We start from the raw sequence: 21,775 nt of genomic DNA on the forward strand, positions 1-21,775 counted from the left end.
TGCACACCCGTGTTCACAGCAGCGTTATTCACAGCAGCCAAAAGGTGGAAACAACCCAAGGGTCCATCAACAGAAGAATGGACAAACAAAATGTGGTCCAGCCATACAATGGAATATTATTTGCCCATAAAAAGGAAGGAAATTCTGACATATGCTACAACACAGATGAAACTTGAGGAAACTTATGCTCAGTGAAATTGGCCAGACACAAAAGGACAAATATGATATGATTCTACTACTATGAGGTCCCTAGAGTTGGAAAATTCATAGAGACAGAGAGTAGATTGGAGGTTCCTACAGGATGGAGAGCGGGGAGGAATGGGGAGTTACTGTCTGCTGAGTACAGAGTTTCTGTCTGAGACGATTAGAAGTTCTGGAAATAAAATACATAAGGAACTTACAAAACTCAACAAAAAAGTGAACAACCCGATCAAAAAATAGGGAGAGGATATGAAGAGACATTTTTCCAAAGAAGATACACAGATGGTGACAGACACATGGAAAGAGGTTCAACATCACTAATTATTAAGGAAATGCAAATCAAAACTACAATGAGATATCGCCTTACACCTGTCAGAATGGCTATAATTACCAAGACAAAAAATAACAAATGTTGGAGAGGACGTGGAGAAAATGGAACCCTTATACACTGCTGGTGGGAATGCAAACTGGTGCAGCCACTATGGAAAACAGTATGGAGATTTCTCAAAAAATAAAAAATAGAAATACCATACGATCCAGTTATCTCACTCTTGGGCATTTATTTAAAGAACATGAAATCAACACTTCAAAGAGACTTATGCATCCCTATGTTTATGGCAGCATTACGCATGATAGCCAAAATGACGGGATAAAGATGTGGTATATATATATATATATATATATATATATATACACACACATACACACACACAATGGAATACTACTCAGCCATCAAAAAGACAAAATCGTCCTATATGTGACAACATGGATAGAGCTTGAGGGTGTGATGTTAAGTGAAATAAGCCAGACAGAGAAAGACAAACAGCCTATGATTTCACTCATACGTGGAAGATAAACAAACACATGGATAAAGAGAACAGATCAGCGATTACCAGAGGGGAAGGGGGTTGGGGGTGGGCACAAGGGGTAAAGGGGCACATATGCATGGTGATGGATAAAAACTAGACTACTGGTGGTGAGCACAATGCTCTCTATACAGAAACTGATAAATAATAATGTACACCTGAAATTACACAACATTATAAAGCACTATGACCTCTATAAAATAACTGGGGGGAAAAAAAGAACATACACATAAACCTACCAGTCTCATTAATGAGTTCAACAAGGTCACAAGATGAAAGATCAATATAATAACCAGTAGTATTTCTACATACTATCAATGAGCAACCTGAAAATTAAGTTCACAAAACAATTCCCTTCACAGTAGCATCAAACAGAACATTTTGGAATAAATTTAACAAAAGAAGTGCAAGACTTGTCCATGGAACACTATAAAACATTGTTAAGAGAAATTAAAGATCTGAATAAATGGAGATATACTCCATTACCACGGACTGGAAGATTAATTGTTAAGATGGCATTTTACCCAAACTAATCTATAGATTCTACACAATTTCCATCAAAACCCCAGAAGGCTTTTTTACAGAAATTGACAAGTTGATCCTAAAATTTACATAAAAATGCAAAGGACCCAAAAGAGCCAAACCATTTCGAGGAAAAAAAAACAAAGTCGGCAGACTTATACTTCCCTATTTCAAAACACCGTAAAGCTATAATCAAGACAATGTGGTGTGAGGACAGACAGAGGCAAACCCAACAGGACTGACAGTCAATCGAGTGTCAAAGCAGGAGCCGAGGCGATTCAGCGGCAAAAGGACAACGTCCTCAACAAAGAGCGTTGGGACCCGTGGGTGCTGACATGTGAGCGACCCTCCCCCAGACTCACGGGCTCTGCAGAGTCAGCAGCCAAGGGCACCAGGCCTGCCCTTTGCCTCCCAGCCAGTCCCGCTGGGAAGGAGGCTGCTGGGCTGCTTTCCAGAAATTCCACCATTTGCTTCCACTGGCCACAAAAACTACCTCAAAATGGATTGCAGACCTAAATAGGAGAGCTAAAACTATAACATTTCTAGAAGGAAATACAGGAAAAGATCTTCATGACCTTAAATGAGGCAGAGTTCAGGGGCAGCCCCGTGGCTGAGTGGTTAAGTTCGTGCGCTCTGCTTCGGTGGCCCAAGGGTTTCGCCGGTTCGGATCCTGGGCCCGGACATGGCACCGCTCATCAGGCCATGCTGAGGTGGCGTCCCACATGCCACAACCAGAAGGACCCACACCTAGAATATACAACTGTGTACTGGGGCACTTTATGGAGAAGAAGAAGAAAAAAGAAGATGGACAACAGATGTTAGCTCAGGTGTCAATCTTTAAAAAAAAAAGAAATTAGGCAGAGTTCTTATGCCAAAAGCACAATCCATAATAAAAAACTGATAAATTTGACTTCATCAAAATTTAAAACTTTGGTGATTCAGAAGACATCCTTTGAACACAAGCCACAGACCGGTTGTAAATATTTGCGAATCATATATCTGATAAAAGACTTGTATCTAGAATATATAAAGAACTTTAATAATTCAATAATAATCAGATTTTTTAAATGAGCAAAAGATTTGAATAGATATTTACCAAAGAAGATGTAGGAATGGCTAATAACCACATGAAGAGATGCTCAACATCATTAGCCATTAGGGAAATTCAAATTAAAAACACAGTGAAATACCACTTCTCACGCACTAGGATGGCTACAATCAAAAAGACAGATGGTAACAAGTGTGAGCAAGGATGTGGAGAACTGGAATTCTCTCCACTGGTGCTGTGGAAAACAGCCCGGCTGCTCCCTAGAAAGTTACACATACAATTCCACTCCTAGCAATCTACCCAGGAGAGATAAAAACACGTCCACGTGAGACCTGTACATAAATGCTCATCGCAGTATTACTAATAAAAGTCAAAACCTGAAGACCATCTAAATGTCCACCACCTGGTGAACAGATGAACAATACGGTCTCTCCCTACAAAGGAAGACTGGTCGGTGATAAACAGGAAGGAGCATGCTACACGGACGAGCTCACGCTGAGTGAAAGGAGCTGGACTCAGAAGATACATATTATACGATTTCATTTGCATGAAACGTGCAGAAAAGGCAAGTCTACAAAGACAGCCAGACCAGTGGCCGCCTAGGGCTGGGGAGGGGGACGGCACTGATGGAATCCCACAGGGACGACAGAAATGCTCTAAAACTGGATTGTGGTGACAGTTACATAGCTGCTCTGTGAACTAACTAAAATCATGGAACTGTATACTCAAGACAAGTGAATATTATGTAAACTATACCTCAATAAAGCTGCAAAAAATAAACACAGAAACATATTATTCCTCCCCCTCAAAATTAAGCACCAAATTCTGAACAGAACTGACCCTGAGTGAGGCTGAAACAAGAAAGTCTCTTTACTCCACAGAGAAGCCCTTGGGTCTGTGCAAAGCAGCACTCCGAGGCCGCGAGCGCTCACATCCACCCACACGGTGACTGCAGGGCTGTCCCCGGCTCCAGAAGCCAGCGTCCAGAGAAAGGCTGACTCAGCTCTCAGGAAGGCCAGGGTCCAGGCTGCCCGTCGTCAGGGAGAAGTGAAAGTGCGCTTTACTCTGGCTGAGCAGACCGGGTCTGGACGACAAAATCAGCCGCACACTCTTCATTTCACGACAGCTTCTCTGTGTCTGTTCTGCCCACTGTGCCATTTCATTAATTTCTTTTTTAATTCAGAAAAGGAACCAAATGGGCCACTTTCCTTTATTGCCCCAACCCACCCTTCCTGTGCTCCCACGGTGGTCCTTCCATGTTTCCTTAGAGGCTGCTCTGCTGATCCCTAAAAGTCCAGGAAAACCGTGAACACTGTACTGGCGGCCACTCAGGGGTGATTCACTGTCAAAGACACCTCTGGACTCTGGGACACCTGCCGCCCCACCGCCCACCCCTCAGACCACGCTGGGGAGGGGGCGCACCTGCTGTGTTGTAATGGATCCGCCACGTCCCCTGGGATGCTGGCCGGTCTGGACACGGGATGATGAAGGAAACCACAAACACCACAAGAAGGCAGATGAACAGCGAAAGGAAAAACGCCACCGCCCGGCAGCGGGAGAGGCGGGACTGCGGAGGCGTCCTTGTCAGGATGTCTTCCTTCTTCACTCGGTTCTCCAGATCCTCCTGCAACTTCCTGTCTTCATTCTTCAAGGGGTGGATTTCAGCTTCTAAGTCCTTGGTGTCCGTCATTGTGCGCTCATCCCCAACTTTGACTCCTGGTCACTGCATCAACAGAACAGGGCACAGTCAACAAGCGGCAGAGACAGTCTCCCGGGGCTTTGCTGTTTTCAGCCTCTTAGGAGCCTGGCTGCAGCTGTGACCTTGCACCATCCGCCAGGAAATAAAGCTAAATAAATGTTTAGGGTGGCACAGCTTCCACCTGAGAAGTCTTTACTTCAGAGGCAGACCGGTTGCGTAGAGCCAGCAGGCGGAAAGTTTTTCATCCTTACATTCGGGGCCTCCGCCTGCGGACTCTGGGGCAGCTGAGGGAGCCACAGGGCGACGCTGGGGCCAGGCTACTGCTGCTAGACCCACAGGCTAAACATCAACTAAGCCCCGAGGCTCAAAGTCTGGGCGCCTGACCGCCTTCCGCAGCCTCAAGCACAGATGGAAAGGGCAGCCCCGGTGGGAATCGGCTGAAGCCAGCCTCACACGGGGCCTCCCTGGAGCCAAAAGCTTCGTGAGGGCGGGCTCTGCAGTCCCAGCCCCGCCCTCGCCCCTGGACCGGCGGGTCCGTGTCTGTGAAAGGGAAGCAGCAGTGACTTTAGAGGACGGTCTCAGGATTAAACTAGCAAGTGCACACAAAGCAGTTATAACAGTGTCTGACACATACTCAGCACTCAGATGCCAGATGATTATCACTAATAACAAGATGAAACATACCGGAGGTCCCATGGAGGAGGGGGGACGAGTACAAGTCTGCCCACGACTTCAGAGCCCGCCTGCGGGACAAGAACACGCTCTCCCCCTACCTCTGCTGCTTCTCCCCTGCCTGGTGCCCCTCCCGCCACTCCTGCCGGCTGCTCCCTGGGGGGTGTGAGGAGGGAATCTGGAGCAGCCACCTTGGCAAATAAGACAGAAAACACTTTTGAAGACGGTGATGCCACAGGACAGAAGGAGTGCAGGTCCCTGAGAGCTGGAAACCACCACCACCAATCCTTGAGTTCTACACTCTGTTACGTGAGAACGAAACAAACTTCTATCTTGTGTGAGGCAAGATACTTGTTATCTTAGTCCTTTTTCAACAGCCAAACCAGTGTCCTAACTAAGGAGAGAAGGGAAGGGATCCTATGGGTCTGAGTGAGTTATAATCCTCGTCTACCCAAAAAGGGACTCAGTGGTTCAGATTCAAATGGACAAATGAGGCTACGCCAGAGGTTAACTGAAGGTGAGAACCCCAAGAAGCAGCTGAGAGCTGGAAGTGGCTCTCTTGAGGGACAGGTGGAGGAAGATGGAAAGAGACGAGAGGCTGCTGGGTGTTTTGGTGAGGAAGGTTGCCCCTGAGCTAACATCCGTGCCAGTCCTGCTCTATTATTGCCTGTGGGATGCCTCCACAGCATGGCTTGATGAGTGGGCGCCAGGTCCGCACCCAGGATCCAAACCTGAGAACCCCAGGACACCGAAGCGAGCTCATGAACTAAACCACCGTGCCACCGGGCCAGCCCCAAGACTGCTGTTTTCTGTATAAACTTTTCACTTTCTGACTTTAACTGTTTTTCTCCAATTATTCAATAAAAATAATTCATTTTAAAACCTGCGTATACATCCACTAGGGTAGCTTTAATAAAAAAGAAGAATGACAAGTGTAGGTGAGGACGTGGAGAAACTGGGAGCCATGTACATTGCTGGTGGGAATGTAAAATGGGGCAGCTGCTGTGGAAAACAGCCTGGCAGGTCCTCAGAAAGTTAAACATAGAAATACCATATGATCCAGCAATTCCACTTCTAGGTATACACCCAAGAGAACTGAAAACAGAGACTCACACGAAAACTTGTAAACAAATATTCATAGCTTCGTTAGTCGTGACAACCCAAATAGCCATCAACAGATGATGGATAAACACAATGTGGTCCATCCACACAATGGAGTATTATGCAGCCATAAAAAGGAGTAAGCACTGACACGCTATAACGTGGATGGATCCTGAAGACATTTGTGCTTAGTGAAATAATCCAGACACGAAAGGTTACCTACTGTATGACTCCATTTATATGCAACGCCCAGCACGGGCAAATCCACAGTGGCAGAAAGCAATCGAGTGGTTGCCAGGGGCTGGGGCAGGGGGTGGGGTGTGCCTGATGATGGGTGCAGGGTTTCCTTCTGGGATGATGACAATGGTGGTGATGGTTGCAAAACGTCGTGAATGTACTAAATGTTACTAATGGTAAATTTTGTGTTATGTGTATTTTACCACTATTTAAAAAGAAAACAAATCTGTGTGCGTTCTCCTTAGTGCTGAGACATGAGTTCTTAACATCTTGGAAGTCAGAGGAGGTGTGCCTGTCGAAGGTAAAGAGCTGGACACAGGAAGATCGAACAGTGACTCACGAGCAGGGCCTCCGTGAACCCCAGCCCGACGTGGGGCGGCCAGGCGGGCTGTCTGGAAGAGGGAACTAGGGAGCCAGAGACAGAACCTGGATCGGGCCTGAGGGACGGGACATAGCTGCTCACCCAGCAGATCTAGCCACTATGTCCCCAGTGAGGGGATGTTTCAAATACTTAAAACACACAAAGGAATCTTTGATAAAGGAAAGAAAACCAAGTGAGATATCAGAATGCTAACATTCTTCATTTTAAAAGCTCTGTCTTTAAAGTTCTCTTACATAAGAGTTTTAAAACATTGGGCTGCAGCCGCCCTCACCTGCCAGAAGCTGGAACATCTACAGGCGACGGCAGGAAAGCACCCTAAGACTGTCCATGCAGGAACAAGGGGCATCCGCTCTAAATGACAGTGTTCACGCCCAGGCCACAACCCCCTTCTCCCAGACCCACGCTGCAGCAGCAGCCCTGGGAGACGTTCAACATGAGAGCTGGACGGCCGCGGGCACGTGTGGTGACCAGGTCTGGACAGGGCATCTGCCCTTATAAGCCCAGGAGGGTGTAGGGACTGTAAAGTCCTTGGGGAAATGCATCTCAAGCAGCCTGTGAATGCATTGGGAGAAGGACGTAGCTAAGCCATGATTCTCAGCCTCGGTTCCACATTAGAACCCAGACCGATTAAATCAGCATCTCCGGGTGGGGGTCCCGGGCAGGAGCAGCTGTTAAGGCTCTCAAGGGGACTCCAAGGAACAGCCACGTGGAGAAGGGCAGACCAAGAAGTCCGCCCTTCTCTTGTCCTGGTCACCCCAGTAGCGCCAGCAGATGACTTCTCCTGCCTCCGGGCCCTGAGCTGGAGACTCCGTCTCCCCACTGCCAGCCCAGAGGGAAGCAAAGCGGAGGGAGGAAGAGCCTCTCCCCTCTACCAAGCTGCCTGAGGCTGCCTTCTGGGTGTTCTCGAATCCTCGGCCAGCCTAGCAAAGTACTGTAAAGCCAAACGCAGGCCCCAACCTCGTAAGTCAAATCACACATTTCCTAATCATTCTTTGAATCCCTGAGTGACGTGGCTCCCTAAAGCTAAAGAAGGGACAGCGCAGAACAATCATCACTGACGACGCTTGGGTTTTTATTTTTTTAATTTAATTTTTTTGGGGGGAAGCTTAGCCCTGAGCTAACTGCTGCCAGTCCTCCTCTTTTTGCTGAGGAAGGCTGGCCCTGAGCTAACATCCGTGCCCATCTTCCTTTACTTTATATGCGGGACGCCTGCCACACATGGTGTGCCACATGGTGCCATGTCTGCACCCGGGATCCGAACCGGTGAACCCCGGGCCGCCGAAGCAGAACACGCGCACTTAATCACTGCGCCATTGGGCTGGCCCCGGGTTTTTATTTTTTTAAGTCAGCAATAGATATACACGACACATTTGAATCAGGTGAAAGCATAAATCTCCTTCCTCTTGTGGCCCTCAGGTTTGAGAAGGGAAGCGCGTTACTAGTTTCTTACGGGCCTCCAGAATCATCCTGTGCGTTGCCAAGAATAAAGCATGTTTTATAATGTGACTGGAATAGCCAAGTCATAAATCTGACCTCTGAAAATTAAAGGGAAAATAAGCTCAAACTATTCTCTTATCTCTACTACGTGGTTTACGTCTCTAAATCAGACCAAATGGTGCATCCTCCGGCAGGAAGACAGGGAATACTGTCATTTCCACAACGACCGGCTTTGACCTGGAGAGCCCGGCTGAAGGAAACAACCCTCCCCATGCTGCCACCCATCTCTGCAATGAGGTCCAGAAGCAGAGGGAAAAGTCTCCCCAAATGGCCATCAGAACACGGTTGGGCAGGCGAGCAATCCACTTCCTGTCAGCGCCTGCAATCTGGCTGTGCCCCACGTGCAGAGGGAACGAAACATGACACATCACAGCCACGGGGGAGACAGACACAGGCTTCAAGAGGCAGCTCCCACCCTCAGAGGCACCTCTTCTGAACCAGCCCAGCTCGGCGGGGGGACCGTCAGGCCCCAGGCAGCCCTGCGGAGCCCACCACACCCTGTGGCTGACCTGGGCCAGGGTGGCACGCTGTACTCAACATTTTTGTGGGAAGCATCATTTCAACTGGCAAATGTTGGTTTTCAAACCTGAACCAGCCATTAAGACATTTGTAGAGGTCATAACCTGATCTGAGATCAAAAAGAATTTGTGAGAAACTAGTTTAAAATCATCAATGAGATCCCCGTCTCCATCTTAGCTGAGCCTAGTATTTTTAAAGATTTTATTTTTCCTTTTTCTCCCCAAAGCCCCCTGGTACATAGCTGTATATTTTTAGTTGTGGGTCCTTCTAGTTGTGGCATGTGGGACACTGCCTCAGCGTGGTGGCTTGATGAGCGGTGCCATGTCCTCGCCCAGGATCCGAACCGGTGAAACCCTGGGCCACCGAAGCGGAGCGTGTGAACTCAACCACTCGGCCACAGGGCCGCCCCTAGCTTAGCCTAGTATTTCATTTGTAGTTTGAATCATTGAACTCTAATGAGAATATCAGTTGAGAATGTTTTTCTTTCCAAGTTTTATATCCTATAAATGAAGGCCTAAAAAAATGATGTGGTGTGTAAAATGAAACGCAACCAACATGCAAAATTCATTTTTACTTCTATTACATAAAAATAATTTGAGTGCTTACCTAATAAATCACTAGATAGGAGGTGTCTTTCAACAAATACGTTAACATTTTCTGAAGGAATAAAGATTTCATTTTAAAATAAAAACTAAATAATCAAGTGTTCTGAATTAGGAATTGTTAAGTATGCCTTTCTAAGGTCACTTTTGTGTCATTATTTTTACTCTGAAACTTTTAACTAGTCACAGTAATGGTTCAAAGTAAACTTCAGAGAGGCTGGCCGGGTGGCGTAGTGGTTAAGTTTGCATGCTCTGCTTTGGCAGCCCAGGGTTCACGGATTTGGATCCCAGGAGTGGACCTACACACTGCTCATCAAGCCACATTGTGGTGGCGTCCCACATACAAAATGGAGGAAGATGGACATACATGTTAGCTCAGGGACAATCTTTCTCACCAAAAAATAACTAAATAAATTTTAGAAAATCTAGGGGAGTACTGATTCTGCTCCTGTAACAGAATCTCAATGGAATATTTTCCCCAAGACCAACGTGGATTTAATTTGATCGTAGTTTCTCACATTTTAGACTTTGTCAGCTTCCACTTAAACGAGAGTAACAAGGGTCCACATGTTAGTGGCATTTCTCATGTTTATTCTTCAGACAAGCTGAAGTGATTTTAATAAAGCTTAGTGATATTTAAATAACAATCTTCTCTACCGTTGTTTTAAAAACGTAGTCTTTGACTATTTTGACTTTAAACACGTGCTACCTTATCAAGTGCACTGGAAGGTCTACCACTGGCAGAACTGGCTCAACAAGAACTTGTGGTGCTAAGTCACTGACTGACGGTAAACACTGCAAATGGTGCATGTTGTTAGTTACAAAATCATCAAGAGGGCATTTTGTCAAGCTCCAGAATCGATATATATGTTCAGGCCATGAGAGGTGATAGTTTTATTTATAACTTTGTAAACTGCTGTTTATGTATGAAACGTAGCAGGAAAATACACTGAGAAGGGGTAATGCTTACAGAGGGCTGCTTTAATGTGTTTCTTTTCTTTAAAGATTTTATTTTATTTTTTCCTTGTTCTCCCCAAAGCCCCCGGTACATAGTTGTATATTCTTTGTTGTGGGTCCTTCTAGTTGTGGCATGTGGGACGCTGCCTCAGCGTGGTTTGATGAGCAGTGCCATGTCCGCGCCCAGGATTCGAACCAACGAAACACTGGGCCACCTGCAGCGGAGCGCGCGAACTTAACCACTCGGCCACGGGGCCAGCCCCTATGTGTTACTTTTCCTAAATGTGAACATTTTTAGTGCACACTTGAGTAATATTTAAGGTAATCAAGCAAAGTAATAATACAATTGCACTGTTGTGAATGTTGTCAATGACAAAAATAAAAGCACGCTGGTCATTAAGAAAAAAAGGAAGATATTAGCACCAAAATAAAGGAACCCTAAATCCATGTCCACGTGGTACAGGATAGTGAAAAAGAGCAGATTTTGAAGCTGGGTTTGGTAGCGAGCTCTACCTCCAGCTCTGTGGCTTTCTGCGGACTTTTTTTTTTTTTTTTTTTCTGCTTTATCTCCCCAAACCCTACCTTGTACATAGTTGTGTATCTTACTTGCAGGTCCTTCCAGTTGTGGGATGTGGGACACCGCCTCAACGTGGCCTGACGAGTGGTGCCATGTCCACGCCCAGGATCTGAACCCTGGGCCACCACAGTGGAGCGTGCGAACTTAACTGCTTGGCCACGGAGCCGGCCCCTCTGCGGACTTTTTAAACTCCATTTCCTTTATTTGTCTGTGGGGAACTGTCTGTCTTGCAGGGCTGTTGGGAAGGTTTTAGACAATGTTTATAAAGTCCCAGGCTCAGAGTGTCATTTAGGGGGCGCCCCCTTCTCATCGCCACCTTTTCTTCAGTGTCTTCATCTTCATCTTCATCGTCGGCAACCTGTGCTGCCCCTACTCTTCTCCAGCCATTGCCTCGCTGGCAGCCTCTTGTCCTGTTGAAAAAACTGTCTCAAGTCTGAAGCTGCCCATGCAGTCAAGGGTCTATACTTGAGATCCTGAGAACCTGAACTTCACTAAGGAACACAGACTCCTTGCATTGCAGGCTCCTGGGAGTCCTCCTGTGAAGTCTTGTGACCTCCCACCACCTTAGGAATATCCTCCGTAGGGGGCTTCACAAAGAAAGGCTCCTACACCACTGGCGGTGTGCAAGACAGTTTAGGTGGTACACAAACGAACATTTTAATTTCAATAGTTAAATAGATATATTTTTCACAGATGTCTTTCCATTTATGGTAAGTGATAATGGTCTCAGACTTCTGACAACTGATAAAGTTTCCTTCTTAACTGCTTATTTTGAAACAAATGATTTACAGGAAGTTGCAAAGATGGTCCTGAGAGGTCCAGTCTCGCTCTCCCCCAGCCTCCTGAGCAGCTACAGCACGACACCACCACAGGAGAGCGACACTAGCACACTGTGCGCACACAGCTCTAGGCCATCTTATCACACGCGAGGATTCATGTGTGGCGAGAAACAGGCCCACCCAAGACCACAAAGATGTCCCCGTGCTGTCTCTTTAGAGTCACACCCATCTCCTCCTCCCCACCATCCCTAACCACTGGCAACCACCAATCTGTTCTCCATTTTTAAAATTTTGTCATTTTGAGAATGTCATGTAAATGGAATCACACAGCAAACATAAACACTCCTTGAAATTGGCTTTTTTCACTCTGCACAATGCCCTGAGGGCTCTCCACGTTGTTGCTGTAACAACACTTGATTCCTTTTTATTGCTGAGTAGTACTCCACCGTATGGATGTACCAGTTTCTTTAACCAAGGCCGTCTGGGTTGTTACTAGTTTTCGGCTATTACAAATGATGTTGCAGGGGCCGGCCTGGTGGCGCAGCGGTTAAGTGTGCACATTCTTCTTCGGCGGCCCGGGGTTCGCCGGATCTAATCTCGCGTGTGGATATGGCACCGCTTGTCAAGCCATGCTGTGGCAGGCGTCCCGCATATAAAGTAGAGGAAGATGGGCACGGATGTTAGCTCAGGGCCAGTCTTCCTCAGCAAAAAGAGGAAGATTGGCAGCAGATGTTAGCTCAGGGCTAATCTTCCTCAAAAAAAAAAAAAAAAAACAACAACAAATGATGTTGCTATGAACCTTCACACATGGGGTTTTGTATGGATACAGGTTTCCACATCCCTGGGATAAATGCCCAGCAGTGAGGCTGCTGAACTGTATGGAGTTAGATGTTTGGTTTTCAAAGACACTGCAGCCCTGTGGCTGGCTGCACACATGTTTAGGCTGAAACTTCCGTGTGCACTGACTCTTTATCACTGTACAGTGCCCACCCCGTCCCGAGTGATTTCCTGCTCTGAAGTCTACTCCACTTGATGCTAACATGGTTATTCTTATCTTCCTTTGATTAATGAATGTTTGTATGGTGTATCTTTTCCCGTCCTCTTACTTTGAGTCACCTGTACCATTCTATTTGAAGCAGCTTTCTTTTAGACAGCATATGGACCCTGTTTCTTTAAATCCACTCTGCCAATCTGGCTTTTATTTTCAGACTTCTAAGGAAATTATCAATATGTGAGGCCTTTAATCTACCTTTTTGTTCTCTTTGTTCCCTGTTTTTTGCTTCTTGGTTTTCTTTTTCCTGACTTCCTGTGGATTACTGAACGTTATTTAGAATTGCGCTTTGATTTATTTAGAGTGTTTCTGAGTGCATAGACTTTTTAGTGGTTGCTCGGGGTATTATAAGAGACACACAACTTATCACAATCTACTGGTGTCAGCATCTCACTAGTTAGTCCGAGTAGAGTGTAGAAAACTTACCTCCCTTTAAGCCCTTTTAGCTGCCTCTGTGTAACGTAACTGTATTAACTATGTTCTTGACATATGTTGAGAGCTACATCAATGTTCAATATACTTCTTGCTTCAACCATCAAACATGATGCAGAAAACTCAAGAGAAGGAAAGTCTACTATATTTACTCATATTTTGGCTTTTTCTCTTGTTCTTTCTTCCTAATGTTCCAAGATTCCGTCTTTTATCATTTCCTTTCTGTTTCAAGAACTTTCTTTAGTCATTCTTTTAGAGTAGGTCTGCAGGAAACAAATTAATTTTCCTTCATTTGGTAATGTCTTTATTTCTCCATCATTCCTGAAGAGTAATTTCCCAGGTACAGAATTCAGGGTTTGATAGGCTCTTTTCTTCCAGCTCTTGAAAAACGTTATGCCACTTCCTTCTCGCCTTCATGGTTTCCAACAAGAAATCTGCTGTGGTTGAATTGTTTTTCCCCATAAGGAAGATGTCAATTCTCCTTGCTGCTTTCAAATTTTCTTCTTTGCTTCTAGTTTTTAGAAGTTTAATTATAATCTGTCTTGCCATGGCTTTCTTTGGGTTCATCCTGTGTGAGGTTTGCTCAGCTTCCTGAACCTTTACGTTTACCTCTTTTGTCAAATGACGGATCTCTCCAGCCAGGGTTTCAGTTTCCTGGAGCAGCAGCAGCACCTGCAAGAGGTACAGGGGTGCGGGAGCTGCAGCCCAGGCCGTGGGGGCCTGGAGGAGGGAAGCACGTGCCGGGGGCCTGGGACCCTGGGTTCTGCCAGTTCCTCTGTGCTCTGTCCTCTAGCTCTAAGCCCTCAGCCCCTCCAAGGTTTCCTTTTAAAGTATATTTAAATAGAAAAAGTGAGGTGATTAAAGAAAAGTATTAAACAGAAATAAGTATATAGTTGTTCTGCAGATATGGCAAAATTCCTGAGTGATAAATGAATGAAGTCTGGAAACACTGCTTTCTGCAACCCTGCAGATGGTGACGCCTCAGCCTGAACACTCGCAGGAAGAGAAAGTTGAAACACCTTATATTGCTGCACAGTCCCAGCTGTCAGAAAGTCTGCCAAATTCTGAACTAAAATATGCTCTCCTATAACTGCCTCCTGATCCAGATTCTGTGCTTTGGAATAATATCTATGAAAATTAATAAAGGGAAACCTCATTTAAAGTGGGGTCAGGACACCAGAAGGGGGAGCTCCCAGGCAGTACCACTCTCCCTCAATTATAGGAAGATGGTCGATTACAGGATCCAACAGAAAGAAGGGTCAACGGGAAAGAATCTATGACAGCAAGAATTGTACACGCATCCCAAACGGAAGTTGACAATGACCCCAGCAACTCGGCCACTGAGAGACCACCACCCTGAACTCCTGCTTTTCTCCAACGGACTTTCCTTCAAAACAACCCCTCCCAATTTCCTCCTTTTTCTCTATAAAATAATGTTCCTCTCCATTGTTTGTTGGACTTGTCTGTGGTCCACCATAGCATGCACAACCCAAATTGTAATTCTTTGGCTATTCCTGAAAAAACTTATTTTGCTGATAAAATAACTGGCTGTTTTATTATTTTTTATTCATTTATTTTTTGCTAAGGAAGATTCACCCTGAGCAAACATCTATGCCGGTCTTCTTCTATTTTTCAGCATGTGGCCCATCAGTGCAGCATGGCCGCTAACAGAGCAGTGTAGGTCCACACCCGGGAACTGAACCTGGGCTACTGAGCAGGGCTGAACTTAACCACTCAGCCACGGGGCTGGCCCTAGCTGTTTAAGATTGATATATCTAATCTCTTTTTCTACATGTAAGCCTTTCAAGTGTCTAAAGAGTATTAATGAACAAACTGTATTCAGGTGGTTTTCCCCTGCCACACTTACAACTGTTGCTCAGACACCATGGGCTGTATAGGTCCTTCAGTGTCCCTGAAAAGCCTAACTCTAACAGTTTCCCATTGTCTAAGTCTGCTTAAAACATCCTTCCCTTTCAAATCCTACCCATCCCTCAAGGCACATGGTAAACGCCATCTTATTTATGAAGCTTTTTCTGGTTTTCTAGCCATGTCTGGCTGTTCTGGAGGGAGGGGAGTAGCTGTTTAATTTAGGAACACTGAGTCCCTACCTAATCTAATTCACTGATGGTGAGGGTGCAGCCGAGAGGAGTGGCTGGGACTGGAGGACCACCTACCATCTGAGACACCTTGGTCCCATCCGAGACCCAGCCCCTCTAATAAATCAGTCAAGGTTCTTACTTGCCAAAAAGACCTTAGCTAATTTAGGTAGAAAGGGGATTTGCTGGAAAGAGATTGGATAGTACCCAGAATTGATGGGAAGACTAGAGAGCCACGCTCAAAAAATGGGTGGCCGTCAAGCGACGCTAGGTGGTCAAGCCTACAGCAATACCCTGGCATGGAAGCAGTCTGGTTGGGACACCACTGCTGCCACCATGCACCCTGGATACTGCCCCTGCCGCCCACAGGACTCACAGTGGGATTCTCCCAGGACAGGCGGGGCACCTCCAATTGTTGATTCTGTGAATGAGCCAATATCCTCAGGCTAGGCCCTCCAAGTACATACCAATGCCCCTCCCACCCACGCACTTTCTTCACCAGGGCCCCAGAGAAGTTTGGAGACAGCAACAAGCACACAGCACAAAGTCCTATGGAAAAAACAAACAGAACCATCCCAAAAGAAAAACATCTTCTAAACATAGAGAAGTAAGAAGAAAATGTTACATCTGGGCTTTCCTAGTCCTGCTGGTTGAGCTACGTAGTTGCCCAGGCCTCACTACATTACACTGTGAGCAATGCCAAAGGCCACAGGTCTCACCTCGGGCAAAGTCTAACCTCAGAGGGTTATTTTTATATTGGGGTCAATAATAAACAATCCTGAAAAGTGAGATATTAAATTCTGCCTTGTAATGTCTTCGAATATTTGAAAGGCTTCATACGGAAGGGGTGGCAGTAGGACTAGGTCAACGGATAGAAGCCACAAGGAGCTATTTCAGCTAAAACAAGAACGAACCTAGTCAGCACAGCACCAAGGCTTACTGAACCTCCCGGGGAGGGAACAATCCACCTTCAATGGAGGATTCAAGCGCAGGGTGACAGGACCACCTGGCAGGAATGTCTCAGGACATTCTAACCCTGATGTTCTATGACTAGAGGTCAAACCCCAAAACTGGTCTTATAGCTCTGGCTTGCCGTCATCTCTTTAAAAGCAAGGACTGTCACTTACTGTTTCTGTATAAATCACTGACATTTAAATGACTCTGAAAAATTTCTTTCCTTATTTTTTTTCCTTTAAATCATTAATAGAGTGCTAAGACTTTTGTGCCAGTAAAATTAAAGATACTTTTTAACAAATAGGTGAAAGATACTGTGATCCTTCTCTGAAGGTTTCTATTCTTTATGAGAGAAAACTGAGTCGGGACACATACCCAACTCAAATAATACAACTTTATTTACCTAAGAACAAACTGAGTTAAACAGATAGAGAGATGATAACCTCACTATTTGACTCCCTCAGGAAACGACAATAAATTATCTCCAGCAGTTCATTCCCTCTAGAATCCTCCCTCACTGGGTTTCCAATGGCAAACCACACAGGCTCCACCGTGAAGTGTGCAGTGGTTCCAACGTGCAGGAACTAGGCGGCAGTTACGATGAGGGAGGGGGAGTACAAAGCAGCCGCACGGGGAGGGCTTTGTCACGACGGGTCAGTTCTGTATCCTTATCGTGCTGCTGGTTGCAGAAATATCTACTTGTGAAGAAACTTCATACAATTAGATGGGTGCATGTAAAAACTGGTGAAATTGACGGGAGGAAGGTCTGTAGTCCAGTTAACTGCCTGTGCCAACATCCATTTCCTGCTTCTGATAACATGCCACAGTTACGTAAGGTGTGCTATTCGAGGATGCAGCCCGAAGTACAGACGGACAGCTCTGGACAATTTTTATAACATCCTTGAGTCTATAGTTAGTTCAAAATAAACAGTTAAAAATAAAATCAAAAAAGAAAAGAAAATCTTTACAAGGAGGGGCGGGGTCAGAGCTTCATTCCCCGTGAAGAAGAACCAGCTTCCCCACAGGCAGCCCTGGGTAAAGCCTCAAAGCTACCCTTTTCTGAAGCTCTTTTGTTCCAGAGGCAGGAACTTTCCGTGTCTGGCTTTGTTTGTGTTTGGCGGGATGTCCACAACGGTGGAGCTCTGTGGTAACTTGAAGACATCTGAAAGAATGGCCAAGCCCTGACGCACTGCAATCCTCTATTTCAAAACAATTACCGGCTTTCTGAAAACCACCATAGCAATCATCTCCCTTCCCACTGCGGGAAAGAAAGATACTTGCAGTTCCTCCCAGCATAACTCATGCATAATGATACCCCAAAACACTCCGAGCACACAGCAAATGTCAGAATTCAGCAAGGGTCACTTGGCCAATGTAAATGCCCAAAGGGATGGGAGCTTTCACTGCCTAACACACTCTATGCAGCGTGAATGTTGTTCAGAAAGGGTGTGCACACTCAACACGGGTCAAACTGTCTGGAAAATTAAGAAGTTGATCAGATATTGCTTCACAGTGTGGCAATTAATAAAGAAACCTTAACTAAACTGGAGTCAGGAAGGCTTATGGGGGAGCTCTCACCCCATCACACATGTCAATTACTGCAAACAAGAGGGGGTGGGTCCTTGCATCTCCAACAGGAAGTACAACTACTTTACTACTGAGTGAAGACTCCTCTCCCTGCTTGGCAACAGCCCAGCCAATGAGAGAAGCTACAGCCCAAACAATGAGAGACACTGAGGCTCAGCCAATGAGAAGCCATTGCTACCCTGAACTGTTACTCTCCCCCAAGGGATTTCCCTTTAGAACAGCCTGGCCTTACTCCCCCTTCTCCTCTACAAAAGCAGCTCCCTTCCTTTGTTCTGCCGATTTGCCTGTGGTTTGCCATCCATGCGCATCCCCATTTGCAATTCTTTTGGCTATTCCCAAATAAACTTGTTTTGAGGGTATAAAATAAGTGGCGAATTTGCTTTTTAAGCTGACAACAGGATCCCCAGGTAGGACTCTTCCCAGAACCCTGGTTACTCAGTCACAGAAAATGGGTCCATTATCAGAGACCAACAGTGACACAGCCAAGGCCAGTCAGTTCACATCTCACCCCGTTTGCACATAAGGACGTAGTGAGTGAGGATCCATGGCAAGAAGGTATGCATGTTCTTGTTTGCTGCTGCGTTTCAAAAAGACCCAGAGCACTAACCAAAGCTTCAGGAGACCTGGGAGCCAGAGAACATCCTTGTGGAGTCCAGGTCAGGCAAACCAGGCCAGCACTGTGCCTGCTGCACTTCAGCATCTATACTCATAACCATCTAGAGTCAGGCCATTTGGCTATTTAAAAACTAAAACAAAAAAGCGAGCTAATAACCCAAAATTTTCTCAATCCTAGTGTTAACCTAAAGTTTCTGACATGAGTGGGCTCCCAAAGAGAGTATTTTTAACTTCACAGCACTTGGATTTCTCAGGGTTCTTTCTCCTGTGGTACGAGAAAACTTTCAAAGTTAACAAGGCGTGAAGAAAGTCTTTTTAGATGAAGTTGATCCCGACTGGCCTCCCCACCTGGCTTTGTTTCTCAGCCTCTTCCTCTTACATCCCCAACTGCTTCTCAAACAGCAAAGTGCTTTCAGCCCGCTGGCTACCAGGCAGAGAAACTGCAGGGTGAACACATGATCTTCTGGAGGATTCGGGAGGAGCATACAAAATTGTTTTCTGCTGGGAGCAGAGAAGGTTCCAGACTCCCCAGGGCACGTATTCACTCTGGCTTGCCTTGAGGAGTAGGGTCAGCAGAGGAAAAGTCTCAGAAGTCCTGGCAGGCATGCTGGGCAGGGTCTCTATGTCCACTCTGGAGAGTACCGAGGACAATGCTGGAATTGAGTGGTCCACTTAAGGACAAACCTCTTCCCTCCAAGTTAAGAGTCTGGGGTATTGTGAAGCACATAGCTTGCAACCTAATTAACAGGAGTGGCTCAAAGTGCCAACCTGATCCAAAGAGACTCAAAAATAAAATACCCGAGTTTTCTCCCTAAACTGAATTTTTATGTCTATGAACTCCCAGGTTTTTTCTTTTTAGTTTCTTCTTTTTTTTGTGTGTGTGAGGAAGATTGTCCCTGAGCTAACATCTGTGCCAATCTTCGTCCATTTTGTATGTGGGACATTGCCACATGGTTTGATGAGCAGTGTGTAGGTCCGTGCCTGGGATCTGAACCCGCGAACCCTGGGCTGCTGAAGTAGAGCACACGAACTTAATCACTATGCCACCAGGCTAGCCCCTCCTTGTTTCAAATTGTAGCTACTGTTGTTAAATTCCACATAAAGAGGGAGTAAGAGAAACTTAAAAAGTATTTTGCTTCTAATACCACAGTGAAGCATCTGCAAACGATAAACCTGGAAAGAACCATATCCCTGACATCAAGTGTCTTTATTAATTCCTTATTTGCTAGCATAGGAAAGATCCATAGCCAGTAGGCCTATGGGCTTTAAATAACCATGCCTACTTAAAAGACAGAGGCTTCAAAAGTCTAACCTGGGGACAAAAATGTCTATCTCTATCCTAGAAAATTCAGTGTGAGCAGTCCAGAGAACAAGAGCCCTAGGGAGCTGTTCACATCAATAAATCGTCAAAGGAAAACAAAATCCCTATTTGTATACATATATATGAAATTAAATGAACACTTTCCAGATACTAAAAAGGAATTAAGAACTTTTCATTAAGATAAAAGCTGTTAAGACATAAAAGATGAAGGAAAGATAATAAAGGAAAAAGAGCATGAGGTTAAGAGTTTTGTCTTTACCTCATTTGCATCCAATGTTCTTATCTGTCACTTCTAACAAGCTGGTGGTCTTGAGGACAGAAATGAGAAATAGAGTCACAGGATTTTCAGACAGTCATTGGCTGGAATTTTCTCCTATCAATTCGGAGCTTCTGAAATGATTAACTATAAAGTTCACTTTTTGACTCAATGTCATGTAAAACAAAACTAAAAACGATGAAGCAAAACGTGACGGATGAGAAAGAAAATGTATCGATATGATACATATTGAGGTAACAGAGACTCTAAGGATAACCTGAAGTGAGATGAACACATAATCCCTGTGTATGGTTTTTCAAACATTATTCCCCTGGTACTAAGGAACTATGAGGAACCACAGATACCCAGCTACGGTGGGTGTGTCTGTGCAAGGCCACTGGAGCTGCCACACCTGTCCTCGGAGTACAAGGGCTATCGCGTCCAGAACGGAAACTCTGATTATGGGGCAGAACAATAAAAAATCAAACAGTTCAGGCAGCTCGTTAACATTTCAAGGGGGTAGGAATACTACAGTATATGCAGAAAGGAAAGAGGGGTCTCCTTTTCCTCCAAGGGTTCTGTCTCTAAGAACAGTCTACTGAGTCAGAGAGAACAGAAAATTAAAAAGAAAACATTTTTTTAAAGTCCTACTCTAATTGTTTTTAATGGATAAAGAAAGCATAAAAATTCTAGCAAGGGCAGAAGGAAAAACTGCCAGAACAAATAACTGACAATTCCACAGATAACACGAAAGTCGGGGGTCTAATTTTTTAAACTAAAATTTGATAACTTTTTTATTTTTTTGGAGAAAAGGTCATTTCAAGGTACTTTAATAAGAAAGTCCCCCTAATTTTTAAAATTTGAATTTTACAGCATTCTTTTAAGGGAATTTTCAGACAATGAGCCAAAGAGATCAGATTTTCAAAATTAATCACTTCAATAAAAGGTAGTTTGCATATTTTAAAAATTGGTTTAAACTAAGTAAAATTTGTGTTTAGTTTTAACTGCATGTCTTAAACTCACAGCTTTGGTGTGATATGAGAATTTTGAGAAGAACTTGGCACTACAGTTTGCTCTCTGTGAGGGAATAAAGCAGGAGAAGGTCCTCTTCTGTTTATTTCAGCACAGCCAACTAAATGCTTTCCACACTCAAAGAACATCTACTTCTTGCAGTACTTGACCTCACCAGGGTGACAGTTTTACAAAGGAGATAGTACTTTAGTCAAGGGTACTTGCAAATTTAAATAAATAAATAAAGCAAGAGGAAAAAAGCACCTGCAAATTAAAAAACAGAGGGGGCGGGGGAAATAAGCAGAGGAGAGGCTTGGAGGAAACAGCAGATGAGTTTCTTAAATGGAGAAAATATGTAGGGAAAAGCTCTGATTATAGGTCAACTTTATTATCTGGCTTTACCAGTTAGTGGCAGAAACTGAAAGGATTTTGTCAATGGAGTGAAAAACGAGAAGATCCCCTCAAAATTCTAGCACTACATGTTGGTCAGGCCAAGTCACTGGAGGTCTGGGCGAGAGCTGACTTCTTTCTCTCCATGGGGAACTCTGGCCCCGAGTTCACACTCGCTGGATCGCTCTCCAGAAGACGGGAGTCATACAGAGCAGAAACGCTGCGCCTTGTGACACACTCAGGGGCGTCTGTGCAGCTCACCTGTGAACCACCTTTGCCCACTGAGATTGTGCTGACGTGAGCAGTAAGGGATGCTGACTTCCAGCACTTCCTGAATGCTGGTCCTGGAAGCCCTCTCAGTCCTCCAAGCCTCAGCTGGACCAGCATCAGCCCTGGGAAGTTT

General features: G+C 45.2%; 1 protein-coding gene across 6 annotated transcripts in view; it reads right to left on the reverse strand.

Moving 5' to 3' along the window:
- Positions 1–21,775, reverse strand: part of FAM234A (family with sequence similarity 234 member A) — a 35,992-nt gene that overhangs the window by 7,350 nt on the left and 6,867 nt on the right. For 2 of the 6 annotated variants that reach the window (XR_011494416.1, XM_014848836.3), the window contains exon 2: positions 4,060–4,360. The exons of 2 other annotated variants lie outside the window; for them this stretch is intronic. Coding sequence is in view for 3 of the 4 variants with exons in the window: in XM_014848836.3 (XP_014704322.1) it covers positions 4,060–4,327 (268 nt within the window). In the remaining variant the exon portion in view is untranslated. Of the gene's footprint in view, positions 1–4,059; positions 4,361–4,587; positions 4,826–13,136; positions 13,815–21,775 lie in introns of those variants that run through there. 2 more of the 6 variants (XM_070485349.1, XM_070485348.1) reach the window with 2 other exon arrangements.

Source organism: Equus asinus, chromosome 14 (genome assembly GCF_041296235.1).
Source record: "Equus asinus isolate D_3611 breed Donkey chromosome 14, EquAss-T2T_v2, whole genome shotgun sequence".
In the NCBI taxonomy this organism is placed as follows: domain Eukaryota; kingdom Metazoa; phylum Chordata; class Mammalia; order Perissodactyla; family Equidae; genus Equus; species Equus asinus.